This window comes from Seriola dumerili, unplaced genomic scaffold, assembly GCF_002260705.1.
Source record: "Seriola dumerili isolate Sdu_G_001 unplaced genomic scaffold, Sdu_1.0 BDQW01000668.1, whole genome shotgun sequence".
Lineage (NCBI taxonomy): Eukaryota > Metazoa > Chordata > Actinopteri > Carangiformes > Carangidae > Seriola > Seriola dumerili.
This window is the reverse complement of record NW_019174923.1, coordinates 100,655-124,064: the sequence shown is the minus strand read 5'-3', so window position 1 is coordinate 124,064 and position 23,410 is coordinate 100,655. Positions and strand designations below refer to the sequence as shown.

The 23,410-nt window shown below is 41.5% G+C and overlaps 1 protein-coding gene across 1 annotated transcript in view; it reads left to right on the top strand.

Annotated features, from left to right (window-relative positions):
- The first annotated feature begins 746 nt into the window (after positions 1–746).
- LOC111236546 (collagen alpha-1(XXVII) chain B-like) overlaps positions 747–23,410 on the top strand; it is a 63,116-nt gene continuing 40,452 nt past the window's right edge. The window contains exons 1-7 of the mRNA XM_022765316.1: positions 747–799; positions 2,889–2,953; positions 6,863–8,172; positions 11,614–11,667; positions 16,477–16,530; positions 20,339–20,392; positions 20,495–20,548. Coding sequence (XP_022621037.1) covers positions 747–799; positions 2,889–2,953; positions 6,863–8,172; positions 11,614–11,667; positions 16,477–16,530; positions 20,339–20,392; positions 20,495–20,548 — 1,644 coding nt within the window. The remainder of the gene's footprint in view (positions 800–2,888; positions 2,954–6,862; positions 8,173–11,613; positions 11,668–16,476; positions 16,531–20,338; positions 20,393–20,494; positions 20,549–23,410) is intronic.

The following is a 23,410-nucleotide window of genomic DNA, read 5'->3' as shown; positions in this document are numbered from 1 at the left end:
CTGAACATGCTCCAGCTGCATCAAGCAGCTTGAGACTAGAAGATGTATGTGTTCGGTCATTAATAACCCTACAGCATTTCTGCCACTGACTGACCCACAAACACACACAACATATATGTCACACTTACAATCTGAGAGGACCCTGCCTGCTTTCTGAAAAGACACACCTTCAGCTGGAGGAACTGCACGGTCGTACAGCTCCAATTTTGTTTCCCTCGATGTCAGCTGAGGGCGACAGAGGGAGGTGTTCCCCCTCCCCGGTTCTCAAGATTTCCCTCCGTCCACAATAAACTTTCATTTTGGGAAGTCGGCACACACATAACACACACACACATACACACACACACACAACGGCGGTCGTCATCTTGTCCTGCATCTGTTTCCCGGGAAAGCTGTACTGGACTTGACTTGACGTTCGTTGTACTTTGCAAAACGCGCGAAAGGAAGACGGAAAAAACATAGGAAGCGCACAGGTGGAGCTCTCCGGAGCGTCTTTTTTTAAATTTGCTATCATCTTCTGGAAGGAGACTACAGGGATATTAAAAAAAAGGGACAAGACAATGCAATGACAGAAAGCTGCCTTTTCACTGCCGGTTAATCCCAGTTTTTGGATGTGTTGTTTTGTTTTTGTTTTCCGGCTCGTTCACTCCTCGCGCGGCCCCTCAAGGAACACCTGGAATGGAAAAACTTTATCTGGCTCGTCTGGACTGTAGTAAAAACTCCCAAGAAAGAATGAAGTAACCGCTATGGAGCCGGACAATGCCCCGTACTCCAAACTCAAAACCACTGGAGTCGGGGGGTGAGTCGATACATTTTAAAGTTTAAACTAAATGGATGCTTTCGTCTCTCTCTTTTTACGGGTTATCAGGTTCGAGAGGAAGTCATTCATATGCTCATGAACATCACCTGTGTCCGAATTAAGGGTACCATGTACATTTGACAGTGATATTCCGTGTTTTGTTGCTAGTAGCGTTGATTTAAGTTGTAATATTTTCCACAAGTGGTCTGAAAAACTTGCTGCAGAATTTGCTGACAGTTATTCTGAGAAATTGCAGAAAATATCAGAGTTAATACTTTAAACAATTAGTTATAAATTGGAACAGGTGGTGCACTTTAATATGCTGCAGGTGAGCTTATGGAGACAATTTTTCTCTGCTCTTGACACGGTTTAGTGGACGCCAGTGTAGTTTGCTGTACTGTTTTTGAGGTTGTGTCTTTGCAGCTTGTATCAGAATGAGCCGCCAGACGATCTGGGACTGATTTGAGGGAGATGTATGAGAGGAGGAGAAAGTCTTCTCCTTCCCTTCCTCCTCCTCTTTTTCTCTCCTCCCTGCCCTGCATCTCACTCAGCTGGTTGGCTGTCTGTCCCAATGGGAGGGGAAATAAAAGTAAAATATGTTGCATCATATAACCCTGCTGGACATATGACAGACTTGGTAACGAACTGCACACCCCCCTCCTTTTTTTGTTTCTGTTGCTAATGTCAGTATAGTGTGAGAGCAGTGGGACATAAAAAAGAGGGAGGAAAACTTTTTAAGAGCTTCAACTGGCAGTCAGTGTGGCAGTGGTTGACCAATGGCTCTCTGTGGCTCTCTGGAAAACCACAAATGTAAAAGATTTCCTCTAACTGCTTTCATAATGGCACTTGTCACTGTTCCTGTACCACTTCTAAAACATCCCTTGCTCAACAAGCATCCAGTTTTATGTGGGTGCACACAATGAAATCACAGCTCAAGGAATGTAAAAACCAACATTATCTCTGCGATAATACAAGTTCACACTCTTCAGTGCTAATAGTGTACCTTTTAGAGCCACATCAGCTCTACATGTGAGCAGTCAACACTCCTTTTAACACTTTTAAATGTCACTGAGAAATCAATGGAGGGAAATTTGCTGTGCATTGCCTGATGCGAGGTGATAAATGTCACTGTTGTCATGTGAAAATGGGGTTGATCTAATTCCAATTGGAAGGATTACATAGTCTTTTGTGGGTTGAGAAAAGTCTGCACCATTTTAAATCCATGAAATCCTTTTGAAACCTGCCATCAGAAAGTGCACAGGCTATAATCGAGGCGGTTTCTCTCAGTTACTGAAAAGTTCAAATGTAAGAAATAAAATACAACACTGATAAATGAAATCGGTTACGAATGGCTATATCTTTAACTTGAAATTATAGGTCTTAAAGCGATGAGGTGTGGCGTAGGGTTGTCAGAGGTGGTCCTGTGCGAGCACTCGTCTAACTGCTGAGCAGTGTCTTATCTGGTCAGGCAGGAAGATAAGACGAAGCTTGTTGTTTTTGAAGCAGACGTTAGACTCCTTGAACAAAGCAGAGCTGCTGCTGACGCTTTCACTCATTCTGCAGCAGGTCTGATCACTGTGGTAGGTCACAGTAAGATCAGAGTTCATGGCCAAATTAACATCAAGACTTTTAGTGCATCAGTTTCATCTTTACATGTCACAACTTAGGCTTGTACTATGCTCTGCAACTTCTGATTCAACATTGTGACTTTTAATTAGATGAGTTAGAGATTAATTACGAGCTGAAACAATTAGTTGATTAATCTCATCAGTCCCATGTGCTCGTTAAAGCTACACAAATGCTAAGATTATCTTATTTTTCCTTGTTTTCCTTGTTTGTCATTCTAAAGAATTATTATTCTAAATAAATGAATGAATCATTGTGTTGCTGTTGATCAGACTAAGTAAGAAAATAAAGGGATAAAGGCTATCACTCTGTTTACCTTTGATGGGAATTTATCATTGCTTTTAACTTGTTAGAGAATAAATCATATTTGAAAGATTAATGAATTGTAATGAAATAGTCTCTAAGATTATCTGTACCTTGACTGTCAGCTGTAATGTTCTCAAACTGTTTTCTTTCTCTTTAGGAGAGTTCTGATTCTTTGGACTATACTCTCTTGCACCTGTTCTCTAAGGCTCGCACAAGCACAAGGTAAGTGCGTTTAGGAAAGAGGTGGGTGTATGTCGTTGTTTTATGAGACTTTACTGATGCAAGCACCGTGTTGAACTGGTGGTGTTACAGTGTGAGTGAAGAGGAAATTAAAATGGATTTATGGGAGGTTACAGTGACACTTTCAGGTGTGTCCTGTGCACTACACCACTGTGAGAAATATTCAGATCATAAACTAGGTAATGTCATGAGTATATGCAGTTAAATAGCTGTGGATCACAGAATGAGTGAGTAAATAAGTTGTTACCTTAACAGGGGCCCCTTGTTGTGCACGTTTGTCCAAGTTATCTATGGATTATCTATGACTGCCATCTACACGTCCCCCAGCTTGGGCAGCTGCACATCTGATTCAATATGTTTAGGATGTTGTCTCTGGAAAGTGTTTGTAGGAGATGAGCCGCTCTTCTCAGAACATTTTTCCATTTTTAGTGGTTGTTGTGTGCTGAACACTTGAACTGGATTAGTAGGACACTCCAGAATACAGCTTCTATTTCATGGCATTGTTTTCTGTTGGAGGATGGTGGAATTAGAGCCTCATTTTCTCCTTTCGCTACATCCCATTTTGTAAGTTGAAGCCTTTTGAAACACTGACATCTTAGCAATTTTGCTGAAAGCACTGCACTCCTACCTCTCTATAACTAAATTGTGAAAAAGAATAGGTTTTAAAATATGAGCATTCAGAAATGTTTCAGACATTTATTTTGTTGGAAAGGTTTTTAATTTAATTGGACACAACCTGATGAATTTACAAACCTTCAGTTCTTATGTCTCTAAGCCTAAGCAAACCTCACACCCTTCCTAAAGTCTTAATAAAGTTTAGATGATTCATCAGTCCTGCTTCCTGATGTTGTCCCTGCTCACTTGTAAGGATGTGTTAATTTGCAAACTCAGATCCTAATGAGACTATGAATTTGCGCATGGCTGCACTGGAAAAACGGTCCTGCTGGTGTACTGTAAAAACCTGCAGGTTGGATCATTTGAAAGACAATGTCTGTGTTATGTTATTATTAAGGAGGTGGATTACAGTGGAAATATTGCACATGGAAAATGACAGACTAATGTGTTTCCATGGTGCTGGCTGTACTGCGGCGTATTAAATACCCAATCAAGGATTGGCGTAGTGTCGCCTTTCCCAAGCAGACATCAGAGGTCTACCACGTTTTCACCTCAGACACCAGATCGAAACTTAGCTGTCAATTTAAATTTAGTCCTTTTTGCACAGTTACCATGGTTACACATAGATTAACAGCCAACACATTTCCTCAGAAGGCTCAGGGCCTGATGGAGGTCAGCCACAGTGCAGCATCCCTGGAGCAGATTTTGGGGCTCAATATGTCACTGCAGGTGTAATAGCAACCATCTTCCAGATGATGGCTCACCTGTCAGTGCCAGGAATTATACCTGCAGCCCTGGGGTCACTGGTTGACCCAACACCTCTTGGAGGCCTTACAGGCAGAAAGCAAATTGTCTGAATAATAATAATGATTGTAAATTATTCATATATAACAAGGTAAAGACATATATCATCCATTTTAATGTGGAATAGGAGAGGTTTTGACTGAGCATTCAGACCTTTGCTAATACCTGCTGGCCATTAGTTGCATTCATGTGTGAGTCAGAGGCCAACAAACTACTCCCTGTTTCTCCCTGAGAGTGTAACCCAAAAACATCTTTGGATGCAGAATTCTTGAAATTGTGATTTATGTGGTTGTTTTAAATGTTAAGAACCGGTTGTGTTATTTAATGCCAGCACTTTTCCTGAATGAACAAATTAAGTGTTACATTTTTTTTTAATCTATTTCTATTTTTCTTCTCCACTAGAAGATTTTTTAGTGTGAAGCAGCTGCAGGAAACCTTTAGTGTGTATTGACAGCATACAAATAGTGGAAAAACATTTGTTTGTGCATGTGCCAGCTGTCTGAGAAAAGTTGTGTTGTTTGCCGCACTTGTTCTTTGTCTCCGGGATGTTTTATCCTCGGTTTTCCTTTTTTTTTCTTTTCTCCAGCTCATCAGGAGGTCACAAAAAGCCTTAGGCAGCCTTCCTATCCGCTTAGATTTAGGTATGCAGCGAAAGCCGTGAAAGTAGATCGCAAATCAAAGTGAAAGAATAGTTTTGCTGTCCTCATACCATATTAACATTTAAAATCAGTGCTGTGTGGGTAATTTAACTGAAGAAAGTCTTTGTTCTGGGTTCAGTTTCTGTGTTTTATGTTTCTTCTCTTTGGTATCGAGCTGACCTCCTGCTGCCTGCACACACTGAGCAGGGTTTCCCTCCTAACATATATAGTGTCTGTACTTGTGTCTCCTCTGGTGAGCTGTAATTCATCATTTAGCAGTTCATTTCAGCATTGCCTACATTTGTTTTGCGTTAGTCTGGAAAAAGATGGATATTTGAGATCCATATATAAGCTTTTAGTTTCTACATTGCATGTACTGAGAGGATTAATGCACTGTATTCAGGGTATGCTGATTGGCTGGGGATGATCAATTCTTTATTTTCCAAACCTTGCTAAACTAAACAAAAAGCCTTTGTTTGACATTGCTGATGACTTGCACCGGTGCCTAACAATAGACAATAGTATGACAATGGGAACATTTCCAATCTGTTTTGATGTTGGAACCAAAAACAGATTTGACTTTCTAAAAGCACTGAATGTTATACTTGTGAAAATAATATCTAGATTTAAATAACCGTGGTGCTGTTTTCTCAGTGGTTGTCAGTTTTGGACCGTCAGGTTGGGTTTGGAGGTCACCAAGTACTTCATTTTCTGGGTTTGTGAGGTGATTTAGAGGTTAAAAAAAACAAACAGTTTTTCCTCTTATTTTAGCTTAACTTCTTGTGAAATACTAAATAGTGTCAATTCAGTAACACAACCTTTTTCACTGCATGCGATAATGGGTGGTCACCAGCTGCTCAGCACTGTGCGTTTGTTGTAAAGAATACTCTGGAAATAAAGGCTGTTTCCTGCTACAGTGAATTGTGGATTTAATTACACTGAACAAAGGTGTGGATCCAATTAGGAGCAGTGTACAGTATATACAACACTGTAATGTGCAAAAATTACCCACATTTTCCTCCCATGAGAAGCAAGTAGCAATTAAAACCTGCAGAAAACACTGCAGTATGTTTTCATGAGCTCAGGCCCCTGTCAGAGCGATCATCTTTAATCAGCAGACATTACCGGATAAAGTGAGATGACTTTTCTGTCTCTGCACTAATATACCTCCTAACACCCCCCCCCCCACGTCCTCTCCAGGGAAGCGTTCAGTCTCCGCTTCCTGAGATTGTTCTAATTAAGACTGATGTAATGATTACATAATTTGTGGCAATCTCCAAAGCTGGATGTCGATGTTTGGCCCTATTGAAAATTTTATGCATCCTTTTTAAATTGCTTTTGCTGCAGCATTTCCATTAGTCTAACTTTAAACTTGTGAACTCCCTGCTTGGCATCACAACATATTAAATTGTCACTTATACTGCCGCACTTGTGTTTGTACTTTGATGCAGATCAGCGCTCTTGAGTGGGAGTGGGACGTTGCTAATAGGTGTCTTGCACAAATTATTATGGTATCTTCTTTTAAATTGCTTATTAGGGGCACATATAAAGTGAAATGTTTAATGCGATTAACCTTTTTAATTTGAACATTTATGTGTGGTAATAGTTTTCCTTTTATGCCCTCCTATAAGGCTTTTTGTAGTCGGTGCCTTTAGTGTTATGTTAAAGCTTTTACTTTTAGAGGTTTTGGAAAGAAGAAAGTCACCACATGTTCTATTTTGTTATAAGCTTAGAAATCATGATATTGTGAAAAGGGTCTTGTTCAATATCTCTAGATGTTTAATGTCTCCTGAGCTAAGACTCACTGACTTCACTGTCTTTTGTTTTTCTGAAGATGTGGATGTTCTGCAGCAGCTCGGGCTTTCTGGGCGAAGAGCAGGCGGGTCATCATCTTCAGGCGCTCGAACCATCCCTAATGGCATCATCCCCTTCAAGTCTGGAATTATCCTCACCCCGAGGGCACGTATCCAGGTGCCTGTGCGCACTGTCATCCCCGCTAACTACAGCTCCACCAATCTCTCCCTGATCCTCAGTTTGTCTGTTCATCGAGTCAACAGCGCTTTTCTTTTCTCAGTTCTGTCTAAGAAACGGAAAGTGCAGCTCGCAGTGCAGTTTGTTCCGGGGAAGGTCCTGGTACACGTGGGGCAGAGGAGCTCTGTGAGTTTCGACTATGATGTCCACGATGGCCGGTGGCATAGTCTGGCCTTGGATGTCCAAGGCCATCAGGTGTTCTTGCACACTTCTTGTGGGAAGAAAAGCATACATACAGATTTGCGTTCTAAAAAAGTTGAGGCCCTGGATCCAGAGGGCTCTTTCCTGCTGGGCAAAATGAACCACAACTCGGTGCCGTTTGAAGGTGCCATCTGTCAGTTTGACATTTATCCCTCTGCTAAGGCAGCTCATAACTATTGTGATTACATTAAGAAACATTGCAGAGAAGCCGACACGTATCGGCCTGTGTTTCCACCCCTGCTACCTCTATTTTCCACAGACCCAAATATTACTGTCACTCATCTAACTCCACTGTCATTGACAGAGCTTTCCAAAAAGGGGCTGAGACCTGCTCTGGCCTTGATTGAGGAAAACACCAGGACTACTATTCTTGTTCCAACTGACCGCTTGCTGATGCAGAACAAAACATCTGTGCATCAGACTTTGAGCACTCCACAACCTGGTGCTGTGTCTCTTTCTCCACCAGTTCATCCAGGGTTGGAAAGCCCGTTAAAATTTCCAACTCAAACAGTTGCTACATCTCTTAGGATCAGCGTGACACCACCGAGCCCAACTTTACATACTGGAAAGACCACAAAGCAAGGAAATACTAATGCCCTGAAACCTTCTGGGAATACTATGGATTTACCTGCTTCCACCAGACCATCAGAGATGAGGCCAAACCTCCAGACCACAGCTGCTTCTACACAGGGGTCTCCTTCAAACGCCTACCTTCCCCATAAAAAGCAGTTGAGCACAGTAGCTCCTAAGAAACCTGAGCCAAAAGTGACCGGTGTGCAGGATGTCAAACCCACCTCGCTTATTCCAGTCACTCCAGCTGCAACAGATGGCTTCCAAACATTTGACCTGGAACCGACTCACTTCTCACTGCTGGCTGGACCACCTGGACTAAAGGGAGAACCAGGACCGCCGGTGAGTGTGTGAGCTTTAAACAAACACAACACAAACCTGCCCCTGAATAAAAGCATGAATATCAACCCTTTGAGCCACAATGAGCGCATCTTTGTGCTTGCACTACAGTAATATTTGTTTATCTCTTGATTTGTTTACAGTATAGTGTTTTAGTGTTTATTTTATGAATGAATGTCTTATGAATTAGAGCAATTGGACTGTAACAGATGCACATTTTTAATTCTTGGCTGCCATTCTTCTATGCTTTGGGCTAGTTTCCTAATACATCTTTGGATCACAATGATATACAAGTGTGACAGCTTGTTGTTTCAATGTTGGTTGGCCTTTCTTTGATGTTTGGATCTGTCGCTGACGTAGATGCTGACATGTCTCTTGGTTGTGTGGTTTTCCAAATCTGGTGCTCAACGAGCACTACATCTCTAAAATGTTTGCTAATTTGTCAATAGAAGTGTTGCGTGTGTTAATGACTGTGATTTTTTGAATCGCTTCATTCCGTATCCTCAATTTGTTTTCTGACTTGGTGTTAGAAATTTTCTATCCTCCTCAAATTGGTGCTGATTACTGTGTGATTTCCTTTTTAGCAGGAGTGGTAGAAATAGTCAGGTTCATGCCAGTTAGTGTTTGTCTGAGTGCAAGGCTGGCGGTGAGGTGTTAGATTCCTCTGAGAGAGAGTGTGCCTGCTCTGAGAATGCATACTTTTAAAGTAGGGTCTAAGGTAAGTAAGGATAAAGCTCTTGTGCTCAATTAAATATATAGAACAGGAATATAAAGGTCTATACAATATAAATGCAATGCATCATCCCCATTATCAGAACTGTGCTATTTTTCACATTTGAAGCACCGTGGACTTTCTTGAGAGCAGGAACTGTAGGAAATGGAAAATTGTCTTTACAGACTTGACAGGTTTTTTTTTTTTTTTTTTTTTTTTAAAGTTAAATGCATAATTAGTTAAGAATACAACAACAACAAGCTTCAGTGACAAAATGCTAAAATTAAAAATCTACTAATGACTTGAGACTGCAGAATAAGACTGACCTTTCTAAGTTCAGAACAAAGCGTTAGTGATGAACACAGTCAAAGTATTTTATCTTGACATTTATCAACCAGTGTTGAATTGTAGACTGTGTACATTCATATTGACCATGTGGCCCTGTCACCCACTGTTCCTCTGTTGAACACAAAATGGTTACCCACATTTTCCATTGTTAAAAGGACTTCTCTGTCTTGTATTAGGTCATGTTTGACCAAAAAGAATGTTTTAAGTAAAGCTTTCCTGCTCTGGCAGTGAGGGAAACCACAGCTCTGCATGCCCTTGAAGCCGCTCTGACCATTTTTATGAGAGAGGAGTAAACGATACCAATATCAATCTATGATGTGTGGTAAAGGTTACTTTCCTGAGGACGTTCACCATTTGTATTGCTTACTAACATTGTAGCCTGAACAGATTGCTGAGTCAGTTACAGGATGTGAAATATAGTTACCATATTGTCTTGTGAGTCATTTCATTATGACTTGAAGCATATTGTTGAAATTTAATCACCCTCTACTGGGATTAGGGTTGACGTTAGTGGGTTATGGACTGTTTAAGGAGGCTTATGTTTCAACTGTAAACAATAACAGGATTGCCTTTAAAGGTAAATATGACAGAATATTCTGCAATTTCTGAAGACAGCAGAGTTAGATCTGATACATAAGATCTGATGAACTCTTCAACTGACCTGAGCTCTGAAGAAGGAGGATCAAAATTAATGACTTGATAATTAAGTAAAGTCTCCACTTGAGGGCTATGGAATATTGGATGCCTATTATGTATGATACTGACAATGCGAATGTCATTGTTAAATTCAGTATTTCAGTCAGGCTAGCCACTGACTACTCTTTTTAGTGCACGTCAATCCCAGGCCTCATGTTACCTTACAACAAGACTAGGTATAAACCTAATATGTGGCTGGACCGTGTATGGGAGTGCATGGGGTGCAATTTGTGAAAAAAATGCTTATTTAACATGCCAGATTTAAGTCCCCCTTTCAGTCCCAAGCATCCCTTGGCCAGGTGTGCCAAAAAACACTTCAATATTTAATCTGTAGGCCAGTCAAAAAATCAGAGACGCCTGTACTGTAGCATGTCAGCACAGCTGTGCTGAAATGTTACAGGGCTTTCAATAGCAAACAGTTACAGGAAGTGTTGAGTTTGTATTCACGCCTGATGCAGTAAATGGGCAAACGGGAGCGGACCAAAACGAGGCATCATACTAAAATACCGGTATGGCCAATTATACATATCAAGCAAAGGGAAATATAGGGAACTAAGGGCCTGCCTCACATAAAGGCCTGTTACCTTCTGCAGCTGAGGTAAATAAATGCCCTGGTCATTTCAGAAGATACAGGTGCTGAAAACTGTTGTGGATCCACTGTAAACACCGCCTGATGATGTAATAGAAACTGTTTGCACCACATCATTTTGAAAGCGCAACGGCCAAAGGAAAAAGTCAAGACATTCGGCTGTCCGACCAATGGCGTAACTTCATCACTCACTCAGTCACTCAGTCATGGACATTCATGGATATAGAAATTATGACTCAGAGTTTCAAGTCATGAATAATTATTGTTTATAAACTGTATAAATTCTATAAAGATGTGAGATCTAGCTCTGCCTTGGCGCCCACCCCGGCAGCGACTGCAGCTCAAACTGCTTATCATGTGTGGACAGCCTGATGGTTGCAGCCTAAAGAGTCTTTAGGTTGCTGAAAGCCCTTTGGCTTTTCAAAGTGTAAGCTAGCTGAAAGAGCATAATATTGATCCTGTCCAAGTCAGACAAAAAGGGTCTATACATCTGACATTATTACAGTAGTCCAGCCTCGAGCCGTTTTTAGGACCATTTTCCTTGACCACTTTAAACTTCTGGAGCCATGGGAAAATAAGTAACAATCCCAACATCTCAAGTAAACTGAGGTTCCTCAGATTGACCCCTCATTAGATTTGACCTTTTAGAGCTTTGCTAATCCATGTATGAAATCGTTTTAAATCTAGCTGATGCCCATAATTAATGTGATTGGCTGTGGTTGGAATCGGTGCCGACCTCCCTGCCAGTACAATGACTCAGATTTACAGTCAGAGCACTGTAGTGGTTTTGCACTGAAATAATATTGGCTACAGAAGGAATAGGGCTGCTCTAGTCTCTAACAAGACATCCTCATGCCTGCCAGCATCTCACTGACTGAGTGCTTTGCTACTTTCAGCTAACTTCATTTCTTCTCAAAAAAAGCTCAAGATGTATTGAGTTAATATCTAGCTTGAGTGACTTTTATCTGATTTTTCTATTCAAAAATGTTCAAGGCTTTCGTGAAATGATACAACAAAAAGCGGCAACTGTTATTTCCTGCTTTGTATTTATAGGCCTTGCCTCACTCTATCCTTGACATCTTTTATCTTTTCCTTTTAGGGCCTTCAAGGACTTCCAGGGTTGCCTGGAAAGCCAGGGAAGAGGGGCCCAAGGGTGAGTGTCTCCCAGCCAGTGACAAGTTTCCCATTTACCTTCCTACAGTTCCTCTTTTCAATTCCCCTCCAAAATCTTCCATATGCACCACACTTCTTTCACCATCTTAACGATGCCTTAATCATGCCTGATCCTGCATTACAGTGAGATAACACTATTTGAAGTGCACTGACATGGAAGATCTTTGAGCATTTTGATCAAGCACTCAGTGACATCTTTGGATTACAGAGCATTATTCAGCCAGACGTTAGTTTGCTTTGGCTCTGGCTTTGATCAAGCTGTGCTTCTCTGCTGCCAAAGTCCATTTGTAAAGCTCGAGAGCAAACAGCCATAAGCCACAAATCTGTCGGATGCCAATTTAAAATTAATTGAACACATACAGTAGGTATTAGATGGACATGAAAAAAATAAGGTAACTTATGAGAGCTTATGTACATACATACTTTCAGAACAAGTGCTTTCTATCCCATTCATTAACAGCACCGGTTCTTAAATTAGGCATACGTCCTATGTTAACATTCGTAAATGCTTCTAGTGTATTGGACTCAGTCCTCTGGTGCCATGTCTCTCATTCTGGGGCTCAGTGTCAGTGCACAACTGTGAGCTCCTGGTGGAACCAAACAGAGTGAATGCAGATGTTATTTTAAGCTCATGTTTTCAGAAGACATTTAAGAAGAGGGAAAACATTGGAAGATGATTTGTCCCAAGTGACGGTTTTGTTATTTTGATTTCTTTCTAAGGCCCTATTACTGATAGTTGTGTATGTAGTTGCTGCCCTTGTAGCTGCCTTTTCACCTCCCTTATATGAAAATGGATAAGGCAGAAGTTGAGTCTTACAGTGAGTACTAAGATTAAATAAATATGCTAAAACTTAAGGCAGTGAAAAAATTGATAGATAGCAATTTGGTTGCACTTTTGTAGAGCTCCTGCTGAAGTGCTCCTGCAGAGCACTTGTGTTACCAAGGTGTGTGTGTGTGTGTGTGTGTGTGTGTGTGTGTGTGTGTGTGTGTGTGTGTGTGTGTGTGTGTGTGTGTGTGTGTGTGTGTGTGCGTGCGTGAGCTACCTGCCACAGCCCGTGAGACTGCGCCCTGTGGTCGGGCCTCAGAGGGGTGGGCTGTGGGAACCCAATCTCTTTAAACAAGGAAGAAAGAGGGCTTTGTCCCCATCTTATTAAAGGCATTTAAGACCCTGTCTGGAGCTCAGCAGCTCTATCCAGTAGTGCACCAACCTCTATAGAGTTCATTCATCATCAAGCTCTTGAGACTCAACTACAGGCCACGCTGACTCAGAAAAAACTTGATTGTTTTCTTGAACCATCAGAATTTTCCTGGATAATTCATGTGATTAGAAAGAAGTACCTCATAGCCACGCACACGATCAACAGAAACACCTGTAGAAACAAAGCTAACATAGTAAAGGGTAAATGTAAGGACTGCAGTTCTTTGATACTGCTGGTGGCTGATGGTTGCACACACGCATTGAAATGCACCAAATCCAAATGAGTGAGACACCAGCCACCGTTTGATATGTGAAGTTAAAAGGCCTCAAGAAATTGAGGGCATGTATGATAAATTTATTCTCCTCAGCATTGTCTGATTTGCTGTGAGTAACTCTAATCTTCGGAGGGTCCTTATCTCATTTCACGTCAGATATAGAAGAAGTCCTTGGGAGATATGATGTGGAACAAACTGTTCCTATTGCAGAAACTGTGTGGTCTCTCTGGGGAAAGAGTTGGCACTCTCTTACGCACCACAAAATCTTTACAGCAGTTGGAATGACACAGCACCATTAGGGCTTTACCTCTCTGACAGCAAGGTGTCATGTCTGACTGAGCAGACAGTCTCACCACCGCTACCAATGAGCAGCATCTCTCACACGTGAGAGCGTCCACGTTCCTTGACACAGCCATAAGCCCGGCAGAGCGCCGGAGTTCACGCGGCCCTGAAGGGCAGGCTTGAGAGTGGATCAAAGAGGGCTTTGTGCAGAGAAAAGGACCTGCCAGTGTGCAGTCAGTATGTGATGCTGGGTTTCTGTGAAATTGCATTTGCATAATTGCTAAAGTAATGGTTGACACTCTATGACATGACTTAGGGAGTCTATGGAGACTCAGCACTGTTTCTGCCACTGGTCGATTGGTGCAGAAAACTGAGCAGATTTACGTATGCTGTAAAATTTAGATTCTTCTGAAATGAATTACACGTGTAGGGACGAATGAGCAGTCTCTCGAGGCTTTATTAGGGTTTTCTCTGTCATTATTAGTCACACAGACTTTTTCCACTGTTGCTTGTACTTAAGATAATCGGGAGCACATTTAGAGAGTTGAAGTTAAGTGGCAGGGGGTTCACACAAGACGCCAGCAACAGTCAGTCAGACAGTTGTTCATCACTGAATTGTTCCTGATCATTGACAGTAACAATACCTTTTAATTTAAAGATTTTTCCATTGGTTAAGGTATTGTAACACATGAGTCATTTAAGCAGTACCTAGTAGATGAAATGTATCAGTATGTATCAGTATGTGGTAGGTCTACCTATCAGATACCACCTCTGGTGCAAAGGAAGTGATGCATTTTATGTTTCCAGCTGCAGCAACAGTAGTTTGTTTTAAATAAATGCATAGAATAAAAGAGCACCGCCATTCAGAGACATGAATATGATTAACCAACAGAAAACCCAAGGACAAGGCGCGTGCACTTTAAATAATTTAAAATAATTTTCTGTACTGAAATGATTTGTCAGTTGACCAAAATGAGTTAATCATTTAAGTCATTTATTTGGCAAAATACCAAACACTTGATGGTTGCAGCTTCTCAAACATGAGCATTTGAAGCATTTTATGCTGTGTACTGTTTTATCTTTCACTGTTTTTTTTTTAAGTTTTTTTTTTTTTACATTTTATAGACTTGACAATTAATTGATTGAAAAAAAGTATTGGCAGATTAATTATTACAAATAAATGGCGAGTTGCAACCCCAGTCACACTACTGACTACACTGATTCTCTCTCAGATCCATGATGTTATAGAAGCAGTTAGCACTTATTTTCCACCAATATTTTTTGCCAAATACAACAAAGAGGAGTTAAAATCCTTTTAATATAAGTTATATTTAATAATCATCAGGCTAAAGACTCAGTGTTTCCTCCTGTGCAGTCCACAGAAGGTGTTAGCAGGCCTGCTCTGGGTTAATAGCCTATAAAAACAGTAGCACTCCTCACGCGTCATCCCTGTAAAAGTCATTGGCCCACGTTGTAAACCTGGTCACGACTCTGGCATACAGGTGCCCCTCATCCGCAGGCCTCAGGTGTGAGAATGTGTGCGTGCTTGCATATGTGCTGACTTGGGTTTACGTTAGCGCTCATTATGTATGTTTGTTTACCTGGTGGTATGTAAACGGTTTCTTGTCATGAGCTCTTTTCAATAATTAAGCAAAGAGGATGTTTATTCCACTTCTCTCCCATGCGAAGATAGATGGACAAAGTGACTCATTCTCCCCAGTATCCCTGTCTCCAGTGGGACAACACCCGCCCACCTTGTCATCAGCACCGTGGCTCTTCACCTTATGTACTGCGAGAATGCAATTTGTAATATTCTGTCTCGACCTCCCTATTTCTCTATGTCTCCTCCTCCCTTTGCTTCCTATCTGGAGATAATGATTTCCATACGCTTTAATATCGAGTGAGTGAAAGAGGGAATGCTCTGAATAGAGGAGGAGGAGGAGGAGGAGAAAGAGGAGGAAATCTGTAGATGAGCTTCTGTTAAGTGTCTCCATATGTCCAACAGCGAGCGCCCGCAAGGGGAGAGGTCTGGCCAGTTCGAGGGGAGGGGAACGGGCCTGGGCTGTTTGACTCGTCTCCACAGCTTGATAATAGAGCACAGATAAATAACAGAGACAGAGACCGGCTGGATCACCCAACCATACACTTACACCTCTTGGCCTCCTCCGTCTGTTTTACTCAAGAGTAATTTTATCCCTCACTTTCACCTCCAGCTCGGGGGAAAAGGTCGCTCTTCACAACCCATGGAAAGTCTGAACAACTCAAATAACGGGATGAAGATACAGTAGCTTCCTGTTCGAGCCATCTGAACATGTTTCAATGCTTTCAGTTTTGCTGGGGAAGAATTTTCCATGCTCAGCATTTCAACCCCGCTCCACACAAGTGCGCAGTTGAACGGAGGACTCTTCAGTGGGATGCCTCAGGAAGTTGTGGCTTTATTTTTTCCAAACAATCCCTCTTTGCAGCTTGCTTGAATTTATCGTCCCTTCAACCAGAAAAAATAGATTTTGTCTTCTCATTCTCTGCTCCTGTACATCCTACCCACTCGGCCTGACTTGTAGGAGATAGTCCATTTTGATAAAACAACTGGCGCAGATAGCTACATGAATAATATCTAAGCATGTTATGTAACACAGATACCTAACTTGTGCCACAAAGCGATTGAGGAATATGGTGTGATGGATGAGTGGCCTTCACTTTGTGGGACCCCCGAAAACCAGTGGAAAAGTGTAGGGGTGAGGAAAATCACATCCATATGTCATAACTTGGACGGGCAGGCAGACAGGCAAGGCAGGCAGGAGACACAGTATGTCTCACAGAGCACCTATACACAAACACAGAGGGACCTTGGGGCACTGCTGACCTGTCCCATAACACAGGCAGTGGAAAGGGAACAATATGTTCATACAGCTGTAAATACCTCACATATAGCGCTGACTCCCCCTCTTTGCTGCTGAATTGGAGGCCTGCTCAATGACCCCGATCATCACCTTTACTCTGTGTCTTCCTTAATCATGTGTGTCTCTGTTTCCAGGGTCCCCCTGGCCCACATGGAAACCCTGGTCGTCCTGGACCTCCTGGAGTGAAGGTACAGCATCAATGATTCAGTAATGTTATCTCAAATGGTATTTTTCTATTTGTAGGAAGGAAAATACACCTGTATGGACCATATTCAGTGAATCCAATAATAAGGTCTTAATTTTGTAAGCCAGAGACTTAAAGGAACACTCCATGATCCCAGATCCCATAACCAAAATGAAAATGTTATTGTAGTCCACTCTCCCTTCCCAATTGATTGTCTCACACTAGACCGCAACTACTTCATTCAAATCATTAGATTTCCCATATTTTACTTTTCTGATGTTGTATTTGAAGAAGATATATTTGTGGTTTTAAGCACCATAAACCATCTCAATGTAGTTTTACATCTCCTCTCTCAGGCTTCTCTCTGGAGCTCTAGTACCAACAGGTTAGTCAGCCAATCAGAAGAGAGGAGGCTCTGAGCCTCTTTGCTGATTGGCTGACTGTTTTCTGAGTGATCAAATAAAAGTATAGCAGATTTCAGATAAACACTTAGAGAAACCAAATCCTGCAAGGTTGGATGGTGGGTTCAGGTGGGCGGGCCTTGGGGCATGGCTGAGAGCGGTGACTGCTTTGTTGTGACATCACAAAGTTACAGAAATCCTAACGGCTCATTTTAAAGCTCATTTTCTGACTACAGGCTTCGTGCATTTCTATGTGGACTGAGCACTTTGATACTTTCACAGTATTTATATTGAAACTACATACTGCTTTATAAAAAAGTAAACATGCAGTGAGCAGCAGTTCTGTGGATGGAAACGCCTTGTTGATGGGAAAGGGCAGAGGAGAATGGCGGTCACTCATATAACCGCTGTTTACAACTGTGGTGAGCAGAACAGCATCTCAGAATGCACAACACATCAAACCATAGGTAGATTGGCTACAGCAGCCGGAGACCATGCTGGGTTCCACTCCTGTCAGCCAAGAACACAAATCTGAGGCTGCAGTGGGCACAGACTCTCCAACACTGGACAGTTGAAGACTGGAGAAATTAAATCTGGTCTGATGAATCTGGATTTCTGCTTAGGCAGCAGATGGTTGGGTCAAAATATGGTGTCAACAGCATGAATCCATAGACCCAACCCGCCATGTGTCAACCGTCCAGGCTTGTGTTGGTAATTTAATGGTGTGGGGAATGTTTTGCTGGCACACTTAGGGCCCATTAATACCAATCAATCTGTGTGAATGCCACAGCCTGTCAGAGTATTGTTGCTTCATGGTCACAGTGGTCATCTTTTTAATGGCTACTCCCAGCTTGATAATGCTCCATGTCGCAAAGCAAAAGTCGTCTCAAACTGGTTTCACGAACATGACAATAAGTTCAGTGAAGTTCAGCGGCCTCCCCAGTCACCCGATCTGAATCCAGTAGAGTACTTTTAGGATGTGGTGGAACAGGAGATGACACGATGTGATACAATCAAGTCAACATGGAGAAGAATCTCAAAGGAGTGTGTCCAACATCTTATGGAATCAATGCTACAACAAACTGGGGCTGTTTTAAGAGCAAAGGGAGGCTCTACCCAATACTGATTTGGCGTTCCTAACAAAGTGCTCGGTGAGTGTATATCTTATTTCTCTGTGCTGGATACCTTCAGTGTTCAGTGAACCGCATTGTAGCACTGGGTGTCGTGTTTCTTCATCACGATGAACACGGGCAGTATTTAGAATCGATCCAACATACACCATCCTGCTGATGTGAATACTCATAACACATCAAATGTGTTTTAATCTGTGGCTGAAAATAGTCCCCAACAAATGCACTATTTACTTCTGTTTATACTTACATATACTTATATGGGATATGGGATCATGTCCCTAAATCATAACCCTCAGGGATGCAAGTAGCTCTAATCAGGAAGAAATGTTAAGATAACATCAATAAAAAAAAAACAATAAAATAATTGGCAGAGCTTTTTACGGTACATATACATCAGCCACACCATTAAACCTGATAATGTTTTAATGTTGTGGCTGATCTGTGTAGATGTAATACTTCTTAATGCTCCATATCTAACTGATGTGACAAGGTCATTTAAAAAACACTGTAAATATGAAGATCTAGTATCTCTTGTGGTTTTACTTTGTCATTCAGTGTTTGTGATTTAACTTGGTTTGTGTGTCTGAGTTCAGATCCTCTTAGCACAACCCTCTTCTACCCTCTTACGAAGCCATTTGTTTCTGCTCAGGAGAGAACAGCAGTTTCAAGTCTTTCTGACTCACTAATTTGCAAGTACTTGACATCAGTCTGTGTTCCAGCTGGTTTGAACTGTCAACAGAGAAGGTTGCTTAGCTCCATAAAATGTCAGTCTGATATCACAAAGGAGTCTGCATGTTAGACTTTGCTGGAATAAAATGGAAAATTGCTCATATTTCAAGCCTGTACCTAATCCATTGAAATGCATTGAATTTCAACATTTTCCACAGTATTCAGGCATTTAAAAAACATAATTGGTACCATTCTTTGGCCTACTTTAACCAGGGGAAAAACCATATCTCTTATATCGTACATATGTGTCAGCTGGAACCTAACCAAACCTGGCCTGGCTCTGTTTGACTCATTTGCACACAAACCTCAAACAGCAGACTGTCTGGTCTGGCACAGCTCTCTGTTTTAAGAAAATGAAAACAGATTGTGTGTTAGCTGAATTTTGTTTTGAATATGTCACTTTGTCTGAATTTAATGATGAGAAATTGAGACAAGCTCATGTTCAGTCACCTACTACTGTAAGTAGCCTACCATTAGACTTAAAAATGAAATGAATGAAGGCATAGAATACACATATAATCAGTGGAAAGCACAAGTGCTTATTAAGGTCTTGAGCTTTCAGAAGAAATTACCTGATTTAGCTCTGCTTTGATCTTAAACTCTTTGGATAATCTAGTTGAGGTGAAAAGACACAGTGTTCGTGTATGTATATTGTTCTTGGCTGGAGCAGAACTCAAGGCCCTGTTAAGAAATCATTCTGGAGAAAATTCCCACAGACTGTTCAATGCCAAGTTGTATCTGACACGAACATGTAGGTTTAAATGGGCCAATATACTGTAGATGGGAAATTTGATCTTACTTTCATCAGTAACTCAGTCAATAAAATATATTCTTTTGAAGCAGTGCACGTCTTTCCATCTAAAACTGAACTGAAGAGCTTTGGGGAAAAATGGCCCCCATACTCCTTTTTTAAAAAGAGGTGTTAGCCACAGGATGAAGTGAGTCACAATGCAAGATTTATTTACACACCCAGACTTCAATTTGTTGAATGAATCGTGTCAGAGCATTTTGTAATGAGCTGATAACAGCTGTCATTTGATTACAGTCCAACCAACACAGTGCTGCAAATTCTTTCTCTCATATACTTGTTTCTTTATATGATAAGCACTAACACAGGACATTATCTATTTTTTCCATGGACCTCTGACATTATAATTGCGTAGATAACTGGGCAGCTCATTCACTGGCACAATTGGACATCAAATGCTGACCCAGAATGCACTGACAGGATTCCCACTGCCTGAAAAGGGAGAAGAATGTACATGTTCACTCCCCATCACTTCATGCTGTATTGGTGTAAACCGAGTTACCAGAGGGCATAAATGGACTGCACGTCTGTGTAAATACAACCACCAATAAGTAGGGTGAAGTCATCACTCTTAGATAGTGTAAATGTACACTGCGAGCTCTTCTGCGCCTTGAGAAGTGGAAGGCTGTGGCAATGCAGAAAATATGCGGTGAATGCTGGTGCACACTAGTATCTTGTGCCTACTGTGAGAAAGTGCCTCTAAAAGTAGGAAAAAGAAACTGTTCTCTTTTTATGTTCTAGGGACAAAAAGGAGATCCCGGACTGTCCCCTGGTCAAGCTCCAAAAGGACAAAAAGTACCTTCCCTTCTTTAAAACCACTTGATTATTTGCAGACACGGTCATGTAAATATGCTGGCGTATTGAATGTGACCTAATTTGTCTTCTTTTATTTTTTAGGGAGAGCCCGGTGTCGTGGGCCCCCCTGGACTGCCTGGCCAAGATGGACGAAAGGTAGAAAATCCGTTTGGGCTCACAAACCCTCTCAAACTGTGTGTTTTATTTGTGTGTGCAAATACACAAAGAAGTAACTGATATCCATCAGAGTTTACTGGCTCTGTCCCAGATGTGTGAAAGTTTATATTCTAGGTGTGTTTCTGCTCTTTTTCTGCCCTCAGAATGTTTCCAGACATAAATCAGACACAAAATGAGTGAGTGACTGAATGAGTGGAGTTATGTATATCAAGGATCACTAAGTCAAATGTACGCTCTCAACCCCGGCCCTCTTTGAACTGATTCTGAGCAGGGAAGTCTGTGAAATTGCAATGTTTAGAGGCTTCAGCCAAACATGGATGTTTGAGCTCTTGTTTGGAAAGCAGCCTAACATAATGCAGGCGTCAAGGAGCACACCTGTGCTCCGGCTCCCCTGTGGGTTGCAATACTAAAGGTTTGAATAGCTGGGCTGTTACATCATCAGTATCACAGGCCTCCAAAATGAGGAAGAAAGCCGAGGAAACCAGAAGTTTACTGGGTGAAGCTCATGTTGTAAATCCATGTTATGTCATTCATACTTTGGAGAGCTGTTTTCCCTGAAAAGAAAGACAAGTTATATTATGTTGGTTAGTTCTGCGATCGGCTCCTGTTCAGGATTGTTCGTCTGCATGATTCCACTTCTTTACACGCCGCTGTGCTGGGTTATCCTGACAGAGAGTGATGGTTAGCAGCAGAGCGTTTTCTCCATGGCCTTGTGCATTTTATCCTTGGCCTTTGCTCAAAGCCTTCTCACAGTAATTACACATCTCAAGTGGACCAGAGCCTGTTGGATTTCCTACTATGCATGGTGGGCAAACAACATAGTACTCTGTAGTGACCTGATTCTTTTTGCATAGAATTTAAGACAATATTTTTGCGTTAGTAATTTTTCCCCACGTATGAATATTTGTTAGTTTGATGACTGCAGTGTTTTTAATCAAAATATTACTGATTTACTTCTCGGTATGATGGAGTATCATGAAACATAATTCCGGCTATCGTGAAAGAATAAAGTTGGTGATAGTCTATATTTTTGTTATGAAGATGAAAATCTTTAAAAAGAGCCACAGATATGTAGTTTCATTTGAAAAAAGGTTAGTGTTCTTAAAACAGCTGGACACTCTAGTTATAGCTAACATTATTCAAACAGGAGTTTCCGTTTCTGCATTTGTTTCTGGACTACTTTCAGCTGTGGATTAATACAAATGTCGGACTCTTGTGAGTATTTACAGCAGCAGGATGCCGGTGGGACTGACTCAAAATGCTCTAGAGCACCCATGTTCATTATAATAAAGAGACATGTCACCTGCTGAAGGTGTCTTCCTTTCTTAAAGCAACTTAAACAGGATAATGTAATCAAACCTTTGACTTCTGCTACCAAGGGATGGGAGGACGACCTGAAGACCCAGCATCAGTGATGAATAACCGAAAGTTGTGCCCATAATTCACGCAGTGTATCATGAGGTTAGGAATAATGTGGATAGGTTTTTGGGCAACAATGGAGCTCTGTAACTCAGATAAATAAGCTATATCAGGCTTTGAACAGGCAATACTGTTGTAGCACTTTAACCATGGTTAGATTGTGGTTAGAGTCTGTGCTGTTGATGTTGATTATCAGTTCAGAACAGTGAACAGGAAGAAAAGTTTCACAGGATGTTTGTAGTTTCACTGCTAAAATCGGAATCACATGTCTAGTAGATGTTTACTAGGTGTCTGAAGCAACGGCTGATTGCAATAAACAGACAGTCTCACAAAACCTCCCACAACAACTCTTTGCTATCAGTTACCACCCATCACTGGAGAAGACAAAAACATAGTTCATTTCCATGTCAAAAATCAGCATTTCCTCCAGATTTATCTCATTAGCAGTGGAAAAACCATAGAAACATCACTTAAACCATTGTAGGACACAAAAACTCTCCCCTGAAACCCAAATATATAAAGGATTATTAGCTTTTAATGAAGAAGGAACCACCCTACTTATTTAGTGCCATGAAATAGATTTAAATTTCATTGTGGGTTACAGAGAGTTTTTATTCTGGTTGAAATGAGAATGAGAAAGAGAGCCGCTGCTGAGTTACATGATAGTGTGTTGCAAGAGCATCTGTTCTGTCGGAACAGAAACAAAAACTGTGCATCAGTACAGTAAAGGTCACAGTGAGGTCAGGACGAGGATGACAGAAGAATGCTAATTAAGAAAACAACTGTCACACAACATGAGAAATCCTTTGTAAGCAACTCTCTTTCTCAGTGACACGCACGCGCAAAATCACACACACACGCACACACACACACACACACACACACACCCCTGTCCTCATTTGGGACACAATAGTATGAGTGCAATAATGCCTTGGCGGGATCTCCAGCAATCTGTTATGCAATCGGACAGAGCTGACTGTGAAAAACCATCTGGTGGGCTCAAGGTTCCTCCATTCAGTGTAGTAGTGGGGAGGACTCCAACTTGAAAAAGGAAGACCTCTCCTCGCCTCATGAGTCATAGAACGTGGAGTCATGGGAAAAAGCTGATCTTCTTCCTGCTGATTTATGGTAATCGTGGATAAGTGGTTGTAACAGATCCCTTTTGCTGTTCTGATGATCAGCTCAGGTGGGATTTCTGGTGCTCCCCCCCTCCCCCCTTCTAATCAATCCTATGTAAACCTTAAAAAGCACACACGTCCACACAAGTAACTGCTGACAGCCATACAAAGTATTAAAATGCAGTTCGTATCCAGCTAATGAAATCAAGGCAGTCAGCTTGGCTCTGCTGAAAGCCACCAGACACCTCATTGCTTGCAGCTGTGCTTAACTCTCTTTTTTTTTTTTCTGATCATACTCTGGGAC